The sequence below is a fragment of the Lissotriton vulgaris genome, chromosome 2_1 (genome assembly GCF_964263255.1).
Source record: "Lissotriton vulgaris chromosome 2_1, aLisVul1.2, whole genome shotgun sequence".
Lineage (NCBI taxonomy): Eukaryota > Metazoa > Chordata > Amphibia > Caudata > Salamandridae > Lissotriton > Lissotriton vulgaris.
The window spans coordinates 1,015,112,562-1,015,131,790 of NC_141687.1; the positions used below are offsets into that span (position 1 = coordinate 1,015,112,562).

Consider the following 19,229-nt stretch of genomic DNA (forward strand, 5'->3'; position numbering starts at 1 on the left):
GCCGTAATCCAGTCGGCTTGTGACTAGTGCGTGGGTGACCGTTTTTCTTGTTTCGGTGGGTATCCAGCGTAATATTTTTTGGAGCATGCGTAGGATGTTGAAGCATGATGAGGAAACGGCATTGACTTGTCTGGTCATCGAGAGGGAGGAGTCCAGGATGAAGCCCAGGTTGCGTGCGTGGTCCGTTGGTATGGGTGCTATTCCCAGGGCCTGTAGCCACCATGAGTCATCCCAAGCAGAGGGGGATGAGCCTAAGATTAGGACTTACGTTTTGTCCGAGTTCGGTTTTAGACGGCTGTCCTTCATCCACTCGGCAACATTTTTCATTCCTTCGAATAAGTTGGTTTTGGCGGTGTTTGGGTCTTTGGTGAGGGAGAGGATCAGCTGGGTGTCGTCGGCGTAGGAGATGATGTTGAGGTTGTGTTGGCGCGCGATGGATGCGAGGGGACTCATGTATACGTTGAAGAGGGTGGGACTGAGTGATGATCCTTGAGGTACGCCGCAGATGACTTCGGTGGCTTCTGATCTGAAAAGGGGGGAGTCGGACTCTTTGTGTTCTTCCGGCGAGGAACGAAATGATCCAGTCCAATGCTTTTCCTTGTATTCCAACGTTGCTGAGGCGTTGTATGAGGGTGCTATGACAGACTGTGTCGAAGGCTGCGGAGAGGTCAAGTAGGATGAGGGCAACTGTTTCTCCGTTGTGCAGAAGTGTTCGAATGTCGTCTGTTGCTGCGATGAGTGCGGTTTTGGTGCTGTGTTTGGCTCGGAAGCCGGACTGTGAGGGGTCGAGGGATTTGTTGGATTCGAGGAAGGTGGCAAGCTGATTGTTGACGGCTTTCTCAATGACTTTTGCAGGGAATGGGAGGAGCGAGATGGGACGGTAGTTCTTAAGTTCAGTGGGGTCTGCTGTGGGTTTCTTCAGAAGGGCGCTGAGTTCGGCGTGTTTCCAGCTTTCCGGGAAGGTAGCGGAGTTGAGGGAGCAGTTGATGACGTCTCAAAGATGGGGTGCGATGATGGAGTTTGCTTTGTTGAAAATGTGGTGGGGACATGGGTCGGTAGGCGATCCTGAGTGGATGGTGTTCATCAGGCGGATGGTGTCCTCAGTGGTGATTGGGTTCCAGGCGCAAAGGTTTTTAGAGGGGGGATTTGGTTCGGGGGTGGGTGGAGTGGACTGGTCTCCGGACTGGTTTTCAAAGCTGTTATGTATGTAGGCGATTTTGTTGTGGAAGAAAGAGGCTAGGGAGTCGCAGAGGTCTTGGGATGGGGTGATGTCGTTGGTGCCGGCGGTGGGGTTGGTAAATTCTTTGACGATGTTGAATAGTTCCTTGCTGTTGTGGGCGTTGTTGTCAATTCGATCCTTGAATGCTGATTTCTTGGTGGATCGGATCAGTTGGTGGTGTTTGCGGGTGGCGTTCTTGAAGGTGGTCAGGTTGTCAGTGGTTGGGTTTTTTCCCCAGGCTTTCTCGAGGGTACGACAGAACTTCTTGGATGTCTTAAGGTCATCGTTGAATCAGGGGGCTTTTTTGTTACTTTGCTTGATTTGATGGTTTTTCAAGGGTGCTAGTTCGTCGGCGCTGTGGGTGATCCATTGTGTGAGGTTGGTGGCAGCCTGGTTTGGGTCCGATGATTTGGCAGGAGGGTTTTTGTGAAGCGAAGTGAAGAGCTGGTCGGTGGTAATTTTGTTCCAGTTTCTTCGGGGAATTGGTTGTGGGAGGTTGTGGGTCGTGGTCCTTTTGTAGTTGAAGTGAACGCAGCTGTGGTCTGTCCAATGGAGAGCTGTGGTGTGGTTGAAGGAGATGTGCTTGCTGGAGGTGAAAATTGGGTCGAGCGTTTGCCCGGCATGGTGGGTGGGGGTATCAACAAGTTGTATTAGTCCGAGATTGGCCAAGTTATCCAGGAGGGTGGTGGTGTTGCTGTCATTTTTCTTTTCCAGGTGGAAGTTGAGGTCTCCCAGTAGAATGTAGTCCTCAGATTAGAGGGCGTGTGGGCTGATGAAGTCAGTGATGTCTTCGCTGAATCGAGTGCGGGGTCCTGGTGGTCTGTAGATGAGGGTGCCTCTGAGTGTGGCTTTGGGGTCGGTGTGGATCTGGAAGTGAAGGTGTTCAACGGCTGCGAGGTTATCGTCTGAGCTGGTCGTGATGCGGATGGAATTCTTATGTACAATGGTGATGCCTCCTCCTGTTCAGATGGTGCGGTCCTTTCGGATGATCTTGTAGCCGTCCGGGATGGCTATGGCGATGTCGGGAGCTGATGAGGTTTCTGTAAGGAAGGCGACGTCCGGTGATGTGGTGCCGAGTAGGTTCCAAAGTTCAATGGCGTGTCTGTGGACCGAGAGGGTGTTGAGTAGGATGCACTTAAGGTGGTTAGAGTCGGAGCTCTGTTTGGAGTCTGTGGATTTGGTGTGGGTCTTGATGCAGTCGAGTTTGCAGGAGTGGCAGGTGAAGGGTCCGTGGGTGTGTCCAGGGGCGGCTTGGTAGCAGTCTTGGAGTCGGCCGGGGTTGAGTGCCGAGAGGGAAGCAGCATCGTACGTTATGCGGGTGGAGTGGGATTTGCGAGGACCAGGGGGTCTGGCGCTGGGCGCGGTCCAGGCGCGGATGGGCGTAGACAGGCTTACCTTTGGCGCACCTTCGGCGCGCATAGGGCGCGACCGCTGCGCGTGAATGCTGCGCGCAAATGCATCTGTCATAAGTGGAGAGTGGGGGGGGGCGAGGGAGGAGCAGCTGGGAGGCGGGAGCGGGGTGGAGAGGACGGGCTCCGAGGCACAACAACAACAAAATGGCAGCAAAAGTGAAACCAGAACAGGATGGGGCACAAAGAGTATTGATGAGGTATAACAATCTGTGATGTGAGCACTACTATTGTCAATGCACAAAACGAGCAATACAAATTACAGTCAAAGGTCAAAGCTTCAAAGCGAGCGCTACAAACGGGGACTGCACAAATAAATCAACAATGCTTAAGTGAGGTACAGCGCTACAATTAATTAATTAATCAACAATGCTTAAGTGAGGTACAGCGCTATAACATACAGCAGCCAGCAGTTTTTAAATGCGCAGAGCAAAGCAAAGAGTGCAGCCAAACAATACCACAGGAGAGCAGGGAGCGTGGGGAGCGACCGCTACTGAGAGCGTCAGGACGGTCACAGCGCTTCTGGGGACGGGGCAAGGCTATGCAGTCAGTGGGAGGGAGGAGCAGCTGGGAGGCGGGAGTGGGGTGGAGAGGACGGGCTCCGAGGCACAACAACAACAAAATGGCAGCAAAAGTGAAACCAGAACAGGACGGGGCACAAAGAGTATTGATGAGGTATAACAATCTGTGATGTGAGCGCTACTATTGTCAATGCACAAAACGAGCAATACAAATTACAGTCAAAGGTCAAAGCTTCACAGCGAGCGCTACAAACTGGGACTGCACAAATAAATCAACAATGCTTAAGTGAGGTACAGCGCTACAATTAATTAATTAATCAACAATGCTTAAGTGAGGTACAGTGCTATAACATACACCAGCCAGCAGTTTTTAAATGCGCAGAGCAAAGCAAAGAGTACAGCCAAACGATACCACAGGAGAGCAGGGAGCGTGGGGAGCGACCGCTACTGAGAGCGTGACCAAATGACAGATGTTGACAGTATATGTAACTACAGGGGGTTGAGGAGAGTGGACTTTCTCTCCACAATTGTTGAGAATGCTGTAGCCCGGTTCTTCCTATTTAATGCTGGTCAGTAGACCTTGATAGCATGAGAGGAAAAGGGGTTAGTAAATGTGTATTTTAAGGTACAGTGTGACCATTAGGATCACATAACAGCAGTCTGAGCCAGTATTGTGAAGTTAAAAGGTTTATTACAACCTCAAAGCCAGACTAATATAAATACATCTGAAAAGCATACTATAAAAGCACAAAATTATCAGTGGAAGACCAAAGTGATGTACAATATTGGTCCTCAACAGCAAAGGGCAGATAAGGATCTCTGTTGCAGCTGTAAAGCCACACAATAAGAGATGACAAGAGAGGACTGTACCTCTCCTGGTCTAAAGGGGAATCTGACCAAACCCAAAGTAAGTTCACTAATTAAAATGCACAAACAACATTCAATAAATATGACCGTACATACATCATAGTACTTCCCAAAAAAGACCATGGCACCTCAAACGCTACTCCCATATTCCAGTCTTGGCTTCCAAGGCTTCCTTGGATTCCTCCCTTCGTCTGATAGTACCAACTGGTAACACTCCCTTTGTTCTTCATTAAAATAATTCAACCTTGCCAGTTCTTCCTCACCTGTCTATCTCTGAAATACAATGTGATTTTCACTAACTAATGAATGCCTTTAGTCTGCACCTTCAGAGGAGAAAACCATGCAGAAAAACAACTTTCACGTTACTTTTAAATATTTCGAATGTCAGCTTAAGGTCTACAATCACTATATACACACACACATATGTCAAAACACACAATCAATGCACCTTCAATACCTTTAGTGGACCATATCTCATTAATATTATTGCATCACACAAATACATATGGTCAAAGGTACGTATATATATGTTCCTGCAGTTTCTATGGCAAAGGCTCATTTCTAATTTCATGTCCTTCAATTTAGGCAAACATTCTCTCTTCTGGCGCTCAACAAGTTACTAGCTCCTGTAGTAGAATATTTGCATAAGAAAGTTTTCCCTCTGAAACACTGCTTCACTCTGGTAGCTTTGTTTATAAAAGCAAAGGGAGGAGTTCAGACATGTTATTAAGGTGCACATATGAAATTCAGTCATCAGAAACCTCATATTTTGCCAGCCTAAAAGTTACTGCTAATTAGCACTTTCTTTGCTAATGTGCTGTGAAAGAATAATGTTTGGTGGCTCATTGGTCAGTGGCTGCAGTAGCTACAGTTGTCCCCTAGACATATTTAGACCTCAATCCCCTGTCACATTACCTGTAGTGTGGTAGCGTTCAAGGTGTTTAAACAAGAAAAACCCTTTCCGTAAGATGAATTGAGGATCTCTAAGTTGAACACCTCACAACATCTGAATAAGTAACACATCTGAACCCACTAGCCTTAATAATGATCATGACAGATGCCATTAGTAAGCATTTTAGTATGGAATATAGCCCAGTTACCACTCTCTTGTGTCTCTCTTGTGTCTGCCAGTATATTGTTGAGTACTTATCAAAGTGAAAATTACTGCTTAGGAAACACTGCGCACTCTTGCTATATAAATATATACAGATGTCATAACATCCTGTTATGGTAATGTTTACATTGATAAATGGTTTCTGAATTTGTGTAAAGTTTATTTACTTTCCGTGTGGGTAATTTTTGATATTCATTATTCATAAGTAATTTTCAACATGCATCATTTATAAAAATGATTAAATGTTTTTGTATTGTAGAAACATCAAAACAGGATGTTATGAGACGTATATTATGTGTTCCATCCTGATAAAGGACTAAAGTGAAGCAGCCGAAATTATGGACTACTAATCGATGTATGATTTAAAAGTAAAAAGCTATAAGAGAAGAGTTTGAAAGATATAATGTTTTATGAGGCCAGTTTCAGTGTAAAGTAGATACTCCACACATTACAATTGATTCACTCTTACAAACTTTTTAATGTCTAAGGATGTATGTTGAGTCTACTCGGGTAATTTTTCAGTCTTTTTATGTGTTTGTTGTACCTTTTACTGTAAAAACTGTCTTTCCTTAAATATGTTTCATAAATGATTTTATATATGTACTTGAATGAATTAATATACTTATAATAAAGATATAAAGAATTAAAATGTAATCTAGGGATATTTTTGTTGAGACTCCCAAAGCTTAAAAACCAAACTATTCGAATTGATGTCATGTATATTTTTAATGGTGATTCAAGTGCCTAGACATCTATGGTAACGTAGCCTAACCCCGTCTTAAGAGTAGGAGTGTATTGGTACACCTTTACCCAACCAAGAAAGAATTCCTATTATTTTCTAAGAACAACAAACAAGCTACCATAGAAACCTGGCTCAATAACATGAACCTTGATGGATTTGAACTACAACTCTCACTGAATGCCCGATTACTTGGACTCACCATGGACACCAACCTCTCCATCAAAGAACACATTGTCAAAAACACACAGATGGCCAGGTACCAGCTATCGCTTCTAAAGAAAGCCAAACTATTCCTTCCACAAAGCGACTTTAGAACTGCTGTTCACGCACTTGTTCTTTCTCATCTGGATGGTGGTAATGCTCTAGTCCATGACCTCCTAGACTCTACACTAGCATCCCTAAGACACATCCTAAACACCACAGCACATCTCAACCAGGTCCTGAAGAAATATGGTTCATATCACCTCCATCCTGATCAAACTCAATTGGCTCCCCTTTTCATCCCACATCATCTCATAAACCAGCTGCATCCTTTACAAAGCCATCACAAACGGCAACCCTGGTTATCCTGCAGACAACGTCACCATCTCTGGTAGTCCCAGCACAACCACAGCAAGGACACCAAGTGTAGACTAAGAAATGTAAAAAAGAAAAGAAAAGAAACCATGACTACAGGCCTTTATAGTCTATGCACCCATGACCTGAAATAGCATCCCCTTGTCCATCAGGACCACCCAAATGCTGCTACAATTTAAAAAAAATTGAAGACTCACTTCTTTAAAGAATACTATGTCACAATGCATTAACCATCCACAACTCAGCTTCCTTTTCATATATCTCATGACTTTAAGCTTGCCTCAACACTTAAATTAAAAGGGTTGATGCACAAAATCTGGGCCAAGTCCCAAAGGAAGAGTGCCTTTGTGCAAATAAAAAAATCCTTCTCAGCACACATTTCAAAGTTAAAACCATAAAGATTTATTCAAAAGTTAAGGATCATTATAGAAATCAAAAATAGTAAGTCAGTCATATTCAAATCATCATCAGTAATGCATCCTAACATACATTTTGCAAGGGGTAATACATAAGGTTGTCTCCAAAAGTAAGTAAATAGCTACAACTAATAAATAGTTCCGCAAAGAACCAGCATAAATCTTCCCAACTCATAAGTCAAGGAAAGTCGATGTGTAAATCAGCAAGAGGACCAACATGAAGTCCTTCTCTGAGGAGAGAGCCAAAAGGTCTGTGGAGACTACTCGGCTGGACAGGCAGAGAAGTTCTTGCACACATCCGAGAAAGGGCAATTTTTTTTCGTTTCAGACAGTGATAAACCACACACTGAACTTGGTAATATTCAGCATGATAGGGCTGTACTAACAAAGATCGCCATTGGGTAACTTGCATTATACGAAATAAACCACATTTATGAAACACCTACATCATTAATAATTATTGAGCACCATTAAGCCTACAAACAAGGACAATTACATTGCAATTTTGAAGCGAACACCATGATAAGCTGTTTAAGCAAGAATTAAGCACAGTGTGGCCTGAGAATAAGCATTGATAATGTTACTTGTCTGATACATCTGAACACAGCCTCCTTCTTCAGAAACACAGATCAATACATTTTATCGTGCAACTTCTGCAACAACATGAAAGTGAAATATATTTATTTTACTTCCTAAAAAAGAAAACTCACCAGCTAGAAACGTGAATGTGAAAGTTCCTTCATGAAAAATAAAAGAAACACTTTTTCTTCAGCAGCTTTAAAATGGATGTCAGTGCAAGCAGGCTGAGTTAAACTGACGTAAATGTAGCTAATTATACCAAATTTCTAATTGATAAAAAATGCTTTCTCCGTTGCCTTTGATCATATACAGCCCTCCGCTGCCTTCATATACGAATGTACATACATACATATATTACCAACCTCTAAAAAAGTATATGTTATGTATCGGAAGCAAAAGGTCTGCTTGTCTGTAGCTAAGTCCTAAAAGGAAAATGTAACTGTCTAGAACGCTAGTCTGCTTAAAATGCCAAGCAATCAACATTTGTATACTTTAGCTAACTAAACATCGTGATTTCTTCTTTTGTTTCAGTTCTTCCCTTCGCTTCCAGTGTTTACTTCGGATGGTTTATCATACTACAAAATTTTCAGTGACAAGACGGGATACAAACATATCCATTATATCAACAATTCTGTGGTATGATCCAATCATAAAACTCTTACATTCAGATTATAGTTTCAAAATGAACAGTCTTACATTGCCCAATATTTTTTGTTTTAGGAGGATGCTGTACAACTTACCAGTGGAAAATGGGAAGCAATATACATTTTCATGGTTACAGATGATGCAATGTAGGTATTATGCATTTGATAAAATCATTTACTAACATTTCTTTTTATTAATAAATATATACTTTTTTTCAGACATACTACACAATTTCATTTTTAATTCATAGACATCTGCATCATGTTCTCTGTATGGAAATGATTAAGTAAGAGAGAAACCGTGGTAATAACACAGTGAAGAATTGATTATTTTTCAAAGCAAAAGAACAAAATTAGAGCATGTGACCAAGTATTGCCAAGCAAATATTGTACCTTTATGTTAGCCGTCGAATCTACAGAGGCCCCCTTTTTAGGCACATGTAGTACAACTAAAAAATAAGATCTCAGTCCGGTAATTAAGGGCACGATTGCGACAGACGTTAGAATTGTCGTCAAACAGGCAACATCCTCACAGCTGGATCTGGGAATGACCATCAGGCCGGTGGTGTGCCGATGGTGGTCTTAAGGTAGTGGCATTGTTAGGCGCACCGAATGAGCCTGTAGGTATTGTCATTGTACTACAGCACCTGCACTGTTGTTCACGCACTGTGGACATGCACCATGTTGTGCATAGCACACAGTGCTTGCATGACAGTGCAGGCATGGGGGGGTCACAACATGTGCCCCCAGTCACACTTATAATGGGCTACAACGCCTGGGGTCCCTGTTTGGGGCCCCTTACCAGCCTTTCAGGTGACCTTTCCATGGCACGGTTCCCGTCATAGAAAAGTCATCAAAAATGCAACTAGCAATTCTGGCAGTGATGCCTGCATCAACACCGCCGCCATCCCCCTGCTTTCCTGACTGTCGTCATCGTGGTATCCATGATCCTGTTGGTGGTAGAGGACTTGCAGTGGACATGAGGTGGTCTGACTGGCCTACTCCTAATAGGGCGGTCGGTCCGACGAGTAGGTGGTAGTTGGTCCACCAGCACGGGTAAACTGCAGTATATGTTATCAGGGCCTAAATGTTTTGTGCATCTCGGTTAAACTTAAACATGAACATTTACAGTCACTAATGGAATTTGACAGTCCAGGTAGCATACTGCGAATCCAGGATTTGTGGGAACTTCAGGGTAAATCACCCCATAGATTTTTATTTGATTTCTTGAGCACACTAAGCTCTACATTTGGCAACAAAAAAATGTCATGTGAAAATTGAAAGTAAAAAATAAATATATATATGTCTATATATATATGTGTGTATATATATATATATATATATATATATATATATATGTATTAGCTCCACACTTGCCTCGTAATGAAGAAAGAGAAAGCACTCTCCAGGGGCGAGTTCAAGATTTTTATTGTGAACTCACAGTCGCCAATCGCGTTTCGGCATTCGCCTTTGTCGATGGTAATTTGGCGCGCCTAAAACGGCCATTTTTATGTCATTTTGATTCCGACAAACCACATGCATAGAAAGAGGACTATATGTCCAAATATACAATCGCCATATTTAAACATGTCTTTACCATGTCGAACACAATACATCCGTTTATCGGTGCAACCATTTTTCATTTATAAACACATTCAACCCACAGATGAGTAAGTTTACATTTGAAATTGTGCTTTATAAATTTCGTTAGTCACATCGTATATGGCGAAAACTTTCAAAAAGCCCTGAATGGGCAAATCCTCCCCAACTATGCGTGTGTATTCCAAACCCTACAGAATAAATACATTTCATGTTGATTACATTTCAATGCCTTAGGCTGTTCTCTCAGTTCCCCAAGTGTATTGCCAACTCCTCATGTGTGTTGAGACCTTCACGGTGTTTAGTTTGTAGGTCGATAATGTACCTCAACTCTAACCTCCTTAATGTCATCACCCTGTCTCCTCCCCTGGTGTGTGATGGAACATGGTCTAATGCAAAGAAAGACAAAAGGTTCCTATCACTATTGTGTTCTTTTTGAAAGTGACGTGCTACCGTATAATTCATATCACAGTTTTTTATGGCCCTGGTGTGTTCCAGAACCCTCTTTTTTGTTTCATGGATGGTACTCCCAATATATTGGAGTCCACAGGGGCAGACCTAGCAGTAGACAGTGTATGGTGTACTGCACGTTAGGAATTTTTTTATTTTCTTGGGTTTATCCGAACCTGGAATCTTATATGTCAGGACCCTTTTGCTTGCAGAGCAAGCCATGCATTTACAGCATGGGTAAAAGCCCTGCATTGTATTAGCAAATGGGTTCGGCACCTCTTTTTTTTGATAACTGCTGGTAAGGGAGTCTCTTAATGACCTAGCTCTTCTGAACGTAAGTAGCGGTTGTCTCGGTATATCCATACCTATGACTGGATCCAATTTTAAAAGGTTCCATTTTTTTTTTTTTTATTTGCCTCAAGGTTCCCATATCCTCTGAGAATGTGGTGAAAATGCGAAACTTGTTTTCATCTGCTACTTTGGTCTTTTCCTTTAACAGATGGCTCCTAGAGATTTTACTCACTCTACTCAATGCATTCTGGAGTGTAGATTCCTCATATCCCCGTGCTCTGAATCTATCTATACATTCCACTGCATGTCTTTCAAAGTCTACTTCTCTTGTGTCATTCCTTTTGATACGTAAGAGCTCCCCATAGGGGATGCTCTGTAACAGTTTCGCTGGATGACTACTCTGCGCATGTAATATAGAATTACCGGCGGTTGGTTTCCAAAACAATTTGGTATAAAGGGTACCATCTGTTGCACACACCTCCAGGTCCAAAAAATGTACTGAGGACAAGCTTATATCTGCACTACATTTCAAATTTAAATCATTAGTATTTAGTTTCACAATGTACTCCCCGGCACTCTCTGAAGACCCTCTCCAAATGATGAACAGGTCATCAATGTACCTATGCCATGCTACTATCCTCTGTGTCCAAACGCTGTTATCTACCGCCCCGGCCACCTGCTCCTCCCACCAACCCACAAATAAATTTGCGTAGCTGGGAGCGAAGCAGGTGCCCATCGCGGTCCTAGAGGTTTGGTGCTAATATTGACCTTGGTATAAAAAGATGTTATGATACAGACAAAAGTCTAAAAATTCCAGCACGATATCATTATGATGTTTGAATTTAGCTGGCCTGTTCTGCAGAAAGTATTTCACAGCCTTCATTCCATCATGATGTGCAATGCATGTATATAAGCTAGTTATATCTAGGACAATCATATGGTCACCATCCTGCCATTGTACATTCTCTATGATTTTCAGAAAATCCTTAGTGTCTTTCACATATGACCTCAATTGCAATACAAATTCAAACAGAAAATGATCAATATAGACGGAGATATGTTCCAGGAGACTTGATTGTTAAGAAACAATCGGCCTACCTGGTGGTGTAATTATGTCCTTGTAGACTTTGGACAGATGATAAAAACACGGTGTTATGGGGTTAAGAGTTCTTAGAAACAAATACTCCTCTGTAACAATCATCCCCCTCTCATACCAACTTTTCTACATTGCATGACACTTGTTGATGCTTTCAAGATACACACATTTTATTTTGATTTCTCATAAAAAGACTTATCGGACAGTTGTCTCAGGCTTCCTTATTGTATGCTTCATACGTCTGAAGCACTACATTCCCGCCCTTATCAGAGGGCTTACACACAATCGATTTGTCACTTCTAATACTCTCTATAGCTTGAGATTGTGCGTAGTTAAAATTATATCTTTTCTTGCCTCGTCCCTGCTCCTTACATCTCATTTTCATAAGTTCCTTCGTGATAGTCTCCGAGAAAGTGTCAATTATATCATTCGGCATTTGTGGCAAAAAGGTTGATGCCGGTTTAAATGGAGTCTCTACATTACTTTGAGCTATAACAACTACCCCTCCAATTGCCTGTTGGGTGTTCAATGTCCCACCTTCTTGTAGAAGGTCTTCCATTATCTGCATACCGGGTAAGTCCCTTTCCACCAAAACATCTGATGCCACATACTGCTCTCTCGTTTTCTTACTCTCTTGTTTGGGCTTCAGTTTAAAGAACTTATGAAGTTTAAGTTTCCTAGTGAACTTAAAAAGGTCTATCCGAGTCTGTGTGTATTCTAGGTTTTTTTGAGGACAAAACGTGAAGCCCAATTTCAAGACTTCATCCTCAGCAGTTGTTAATACTCGTGGGGTCAAATTAATTATAGTTAGAGTCTCACCTCCAGTCTCGCTACTCTTTATCTGCGTTTGAAGAATTTCTTCTTGCTCCTGGTGACAGGTGGTGACTGCCGCCCTTTTACGCCATTGGCCGCCCCTCCTCGTTGGCCTGCGCTTCCTTGGTCTGGCGGTTTGCCCCGGATCTTTCGGTACGATTGACGCACCACACGGAATTCGTCTTGAAAAAGGGATCTATTTGAAGCCCCTGGTATACCCGCATTTTTATTTCCCGATTGTTCAGGGCTCGTGACCTCAGACTCTGAGGTTTCTGGTCGTACCACGGGTTGTGCCTTTGATTTATCTTGCAGGGCTCTTCGTGGCGCATCGTACCTTTTGGCAAATGTGATTACTCTACCTTGCTCATCGCGCTCAAATTTTTCTTTCTTCCTCTGCCTGATCTTTCCTTCATAATTCTTCAAGCGTTTCATCATCTGCTCTCGTAGGTCCAATTGTTTTGTTTTATCTCCATCTTTGGCAATTTCGACCTCTAGATCGTCTCTTCACTCACCTGTTCAGGGCACGATCAGGAGCTTTCAGAGCCTCGGGTGCAGGCCTCTCTACTACGGCATTTAATGTGCCCGTCACCTCCATCAATCACCGACTGTGTCTCTCCTCTTCTGCAATAGGGGCAAACGGGAGTTTCTGTGGCTCACAAGTCTTCCACTATGCTCAGAGTCACCTCTGCCACTCTGTGTGGTGTTACTGGGTGGAGGACCCCTGCCAGGCTCACCTCCAGCGCAGTCTTGGCTCCCTGGGTGTCTTCAGTGCTCCGCCGCCCTCCAGATGCCGCAGCCGGTCCTCTGCATCGCCCCCACAACGGGCCCACCACCTTTGCCCTCACCGATGGTGGCCGCTGGTCCGGAGTCTGATCTACGGCAGTCCTCACCACTGTGGCATAAATCTGCTGATTACCTCCATCGTTCCGGATGAAGTCAAGTATTTTGGTGTTCGGAAGCGCTATGGATGCGCTCTCCGTTTGGTAATTCATCTGGCGCGTTTTGATACTTTTAAGATGGCAGTCTCACAATGGTCAGTCGGACTACAGGCCATAATGCAGTCAGCATTTCCGCAAAGCGGACAGTGCTGGGAAGGTGGGAAAGGTACTGTGTTCTGACACACTGGGTCGTCAGTCAAGTCAGAGGATAGGAGATTGAGCCCCGACACCCCCAAGCCACACGGAGCTCTATGGAGCTCCAGCCATCTTGCCCTCCCAGTGATATACATGCACCCACTCACCCACCCACTCAAAGATTCATGCATCCACTCACAGACCCACCCAGACACTCGCTGTCACAGACCCACCCAGAAACTCATGTATGCATCCATTGACTCTCTTACTCAGAGACGTATGCCTTTACTCAAAGACCCCTTTGAGACACTTACACACCCACTCACAGATTCCCTCAATCATACATCCACACACAGATTCACTCAGAGACTTATGCACCCAGTCAATGATACACTCAGCGACTGATGCACCCACTCACAGCCCCAATCAGATACACATGCACCCAACCACAGAACCACTCAGACACTCACACTACCAGTTATTGACCCACTGAGAGACTCATGCACTCACTCACAGATCCACTCGGACAGTCATGCACGCACTCACTCACCCTCTCAGACATTCACTTAGACACACATGTATTGACTCACAGATCCAGTCAGGCAGCAATATGCTTAGTTTCAAATGCTCAGATGCACTCATGCACCTACTCACAGATCAACTGAGAGAATCATGCAACTAATCCATTGAAACACTGTTGCACCTAGTCATAGATGCACTTAGACAGTCACGCAGTTCGTCATATAACCATTGATAGACTGATACACTGTCTCGCTGATCCACAGAAATACTTATACAGTTAATGAGAGACTTACTGATACAGTGATGTAGGCAGTCACAGACTGCATTGAAAGAGTAATACACTGTGTTATAGAGATATTAAGGGAGTTATACAAGCTATTATAGAGAATGTGTTTAGTGTGTTGGTTATAATACATTTTAAAGTTATACGTTTTGTATGTAGTGGTGGCTATTAAATGTCTGCTTTTGTTCTTTCATTTCGTGACGTATTCTCGGTGAACACAGCAACCGATATCATCGCGGCACCCAGCCTCATGGCGAAAATGGAAAATCGGTTTTAAAGATGGCTTTTATACAAACTCCCTAAAAAATATGATTTTAAACAGTGCACTAATAAACCCCTAGAGTCTAAAATACTGTAAAAGGAGAGCATATATGTGTTTTACACCTCTGAATAAAGGCCCAATTGTGGCAGTTACCGATGTCATCATGACTGTCCGTTTTTGATGTGAATAAGGAAAATGCATTTTAGATACACCTTTTTCCGACAAATATATACAAAGGGGAAAGTTAAATCAATATCTTTCTAAACAGTGGACTCAAACTTTATGTAAAACATATCTAAATATGTGTTTAACACTTCGTCAAAAACACTCGGTATTCGTGACCACCGAAGTCTTCACAACTGTCTTGTATCGCCTCGAACAAGGAAAATGCATTTCAGATGTAATTTTGCAACAAATGTATACAAAGGGGAATTGTTGGACGTGGCCCTTTTTGCAGGGTCATCCCAGAATTTTTTGTCTTCCTCCTGTATTTTTTCTGACCTGTTTGTGGTTTTATGACTCTGGGCACTTTTTCACTGCTGATCAGGGCTAAAGTGCCTATGCTCTCTTTTGTAAATTCCAGTAATGGATTAGTGACTCCATGATTGGCTTATTTGATTTACTTGTCAGACCCTAGCACAGTGCCCATGAGTGGCCAGGGCCTGTAAATCAAATGCTGCTGGTGGGTTTCCTGCACTGATTGTGCCACCCACAGAACAGCTTGTAAAATATGGCTCAGGCCTGCCATTGCAGAGCCTGTGTGCAGTCTGGGACTGCCATGTCGACTTGGCAAGTGCACCCGCTTGTCAGTCCCTAAACCTTCCTTTTTCTACATGTTAGTCACCCTTATCGGCCGGGTGCATTGTATGTGAAATGTAGGACATGCCCTAATGTATGTGGCACGTCCGGATAGTGAATTGCAGCCAATTTTGTTTTTTAATATTGGAAGGCTACCTGTTCCCATAGGCCAGAATGGACAGTTTGATTATCACATCTTATAATCCTAACTGACCCAGGGAACGAGGCAGAAAAACGAGTTTAGAATGCCTGAACTCAGAATGTTAACCCCTTCGCTGCGGGGGTTATTTCCCCGCTGTGCTGGGGGGAGGGGGGCACGCACAGCGCCTGCATGCTCATGACGAGCTCAGCTCGTCATGAGGCACGGCGCTCCTGTGCTCATGACGAGCTGAGCTCGTCACAGGTGCATTGGATCCTGTGGAACATTCAGCATAGCATGGGGAATTCTCCCCGCACCTGAGCGTTCCACGGGCCATGGCGAGCTGAGCTCGTCATGAGCACCGGAGAACAGAACCAATAGGGCTAATAATGGATTTCTCAAAGGAATCAAAAGAAATACCATCCAACCTTTGAAAGGATTGGAAAATACTTCCAGTGGATAACACTGTGGGAAAATTTGTGGCAAACATCCGAATATTACATATCGGAGAGCAAGAAATTTAAAGGATCAACTGATTCATTGCCACTACAAAGGAAACAATCAAAAAAGTAACCAATGGCTAAAAACTCAGGACTTTGTAAAATGCCATAACTGCAAGGGGTGCCAAATTGCAAAACTAACCACAGAAATCAGATTAGCTAAAAACAAAATCTGGAAAATCAGAAATCTAATTAACCTGTAAAAGCCAATGGTGTATGTGATTGAATGCCTGTGTTCGTTAAAATATGTTGGAAGCACCATATGCAAACTCAAAAAAAGAATACTAGAACACGTCCGAGCCACGATAAACAAGGACAAAATTAATACAGTGGCAAAAACACAAGGAGCAGTGTCATGCAAGTGATTGTAAAACCTTGAAATTCTATGGAATAGAGTCAGTGCCACAAACCATTCTCAGTGGAAATACAGAAAAATTATTGTGGCAAAAAGAATCATGCCACATCCTTAATTTAAGAACTCTCACACCGAATAGATTGAATCAAATCGAAGAGATGTAAATTTATCTAGAAATAAAATGTGGTCCATATTAGGAACTTCTCCATTCCTTGCACAGCTTCCCTCGTAAATCTGAAATGAATTATCTATGATGTAAATAAAAAAGTACACTTTCACACCAACACATATGAAACAAAATAATAGTGATCATTGGCCAAGAAATACCCACTGGATGGTATAATAAAAAAGAACATCTAGGCCCACTGGAGGGGTTGGAAAAAGGAATTTAAAAACAAAAGAAAACAATTAATTTATTGAAAATTGAATTAATGATAAGGAACTGATAGAATATTGGCCTATATAAAAAGTGAACATTTCTAAATCATTTAATGATGTTGAGGATTAAATGAACAAGATTTTTCTTTTTGGTTTCATATGTAAATAATTCACTTTCATTGTTTGATTTAGTATTTGTCTTTTTCACTGTGCACAGTTAATACAGGAAATAATTTATAAGGACTACATCTCCCATACTCCTTACAGGTTAACATAAAAAATGAGACAGGAAATGACATCAGTAAATTCAAAAGTACTAGTACTGGTTTTGTCAATTGCCATCTTGATCGTGACCAAGGTCTTATGCTAAGACCGAAACGCGAAAATCGCCTGCCTAGACCTTAACTATGAACTTATAATACAAAATAAAATGAAAAAAATTGCAAACTTTTCCAGACATGAGTGAGACCCGATTCTTCCTTTCCTTGCTGAAGGGATTTGTGGTGTATATTCAACGGTTTGGCTCTACCGTGGAACACCGCACCGTGAGAGAGCACTGGCATTATCTGACGAGAGGAGCTACTTTTAGAGAGATATATATACATATATATATATATATATATATATATATATATATATATATATATATATATATATATATATATATATATATATATATATATTACCTACTGGCGGTCGCCAGTAGGTATATATAGTTAGGATTTTTTTGAATAGGGATTTCTGAAAATTCTATGTTGAATAATAACTTTGGCATTGATGGACGGAATTGGCTGAAATTTTCAGGAAAATGGCACATTTTGTTTCTGAGCGTCCCCTGAAAGTTTGGGGGGGGGGGGGGTTCGTCAAGCGGGGGCCGAGAAAAAAGGGGGGTCCCAAAACGTGTTTTTAACATTGAGTTTTCCATAGGGCGGTTGGACTCACTTTTAGCTCGAACGGCTGAATGGATTTCCACAAAACTTGGCAAAATTGTAGGGACTGGTAGCCCGATGTGCCTTTGCTATGTCTCAAGATATATGCTCCAGTGGTTTTTACGAAGATTAACTTTGAAAAATATATATTGGGCTACATTGGGCTATATATATGTTAGAGCCCAAATGTAGCCCAATGTAGCCCAATGTAGACCAATGTAGCCCAATGTAGCCCAAAGATGGCCACCAGAGACAAAAAAAAACAAATGTAGCCCAAATATCAGCCAGATGTAGCCCAACTATAGCCCAGTGACAGAATGTCCCAGAGTGTTCTAAAGAACAACTAGAGCGCTAACAGTCTTACTTATGACAAAAGTATGGCACACCTGAAGTCATCTTGATTGGAATAAAGTGTTAACACTTAAAACATTTAATTTGCAAAGGAACACAATGAGGGTTTTCATGTTGCCATAGAAATGTTATATATATATATATATATATATATATATATATATATATATATATATATATATATATATATATATATATATATATATATATATATATATATATATATATATATACAGGCAAAGCACGAAGACTGAAATCTGGAGCCCCAGACCCAGAAAACGACACGAGTCCCAAAATCAAGGCAAGTTCTTTTTATTTTCTTAAGGCAAAGGCAGCATATGAGACTGACGCGTTTCGGGCAGTTGCCCTTGTTCACAGTCACAGATTACCCTACATGCCTGGTTTTTTAAATTGCTAGTGCACACCATGTGATAGTAAAAAACATAGAAGAGTTACTATTACGGTTTGGGTTATACATCTTCTGGAGTATGGCTGCTATATTGAAAAGTCCTCTTGTTTTGAATACCCAAAAATCAATTTGGTAATTCATTTACAATATAGATAATGTAACACAGGATTGTATCTGCATAAATGCATGATTATGGTCTAAAACAGTCTCTCATATAAAGTGCAAAGTGCAAGGTGCTATATTGTGCAAATTGTAGGTCTTTACATCTTGTGCAAAATAGGCATTTTTAGTTATAAAAGTATAAATACTTAAAAAATTTCAATACAAAATTAATTGTTATATCATAAAAATGTTATATCCTATATACACATTAAAAGAGACAAGATCTGTAAACATATATACTCTGTGCAAAATCGCAATATAAATACAAGAACCGTAAAGACCAAAAAATACTGTTGTCAATCCTGCAGGGACATCTTAAAATGATGGCAACCCTGTTTATCCTAAATAAATTGTAAGGGACATCAAAAAGCGATGGCAGCCCTATTACTTTCCTTGACTAACACCCCGTCTGGTAGATCTCTATGTCAAATGTTCTAAATGTGCTGATAACACCATAGTGCCACGTGTTAAACTCAAGGTGGAACATAAACTAATCCATTTCAATTTGAGTGAACCCCAGTGCAAAATATATATAGAAAAGGGAAGGAAAGAAAGATAGACTGGAATCGACAATGAGGGAAAGAGTGAGGGCCACAGGGAAGGGAGAAGGACAAGGAACTATAACAGCACAACCATAAAGTAAGAGACTACACAAGGGTCAGTAATGGGTGTGAAATTTGACAAATGGAAAAACTCACAAATCAATTAAAGAAAATGATAGAGATCCTCCGT

At 42.0% G+C, this 19,229-nt stretch overlaps 1 protein-coding gene across 2 annotated transcripts in view; it reads left to right on the forward strand.

Annotated features, from left to right (window-relative positions):
- Positions 1 to 19,229, forward strand: part of FAP (fibroblast activation protein alpha) — an 830,211-nt gene that overhangs the window by 369,149 nt on the left and 441,833 nt on the right. For both annotated transcript variants that reach the window (XM_086956603.1, XM_086956604.1), the window contains exons 13-14: positions 7,975 to 8,079; positions 8,164 to 8,234. In XM_086956603.1, the coding sequence (XP_086812729.1) occupies positions 7,975 to 8,079; positions 8,164 to 8,234 (176 nt within the window). The remainder of the gene's footprint in view (positions 1 to 7,974; positions 8,080 to 8,163; positions 8,235 to 19,229) is intronic.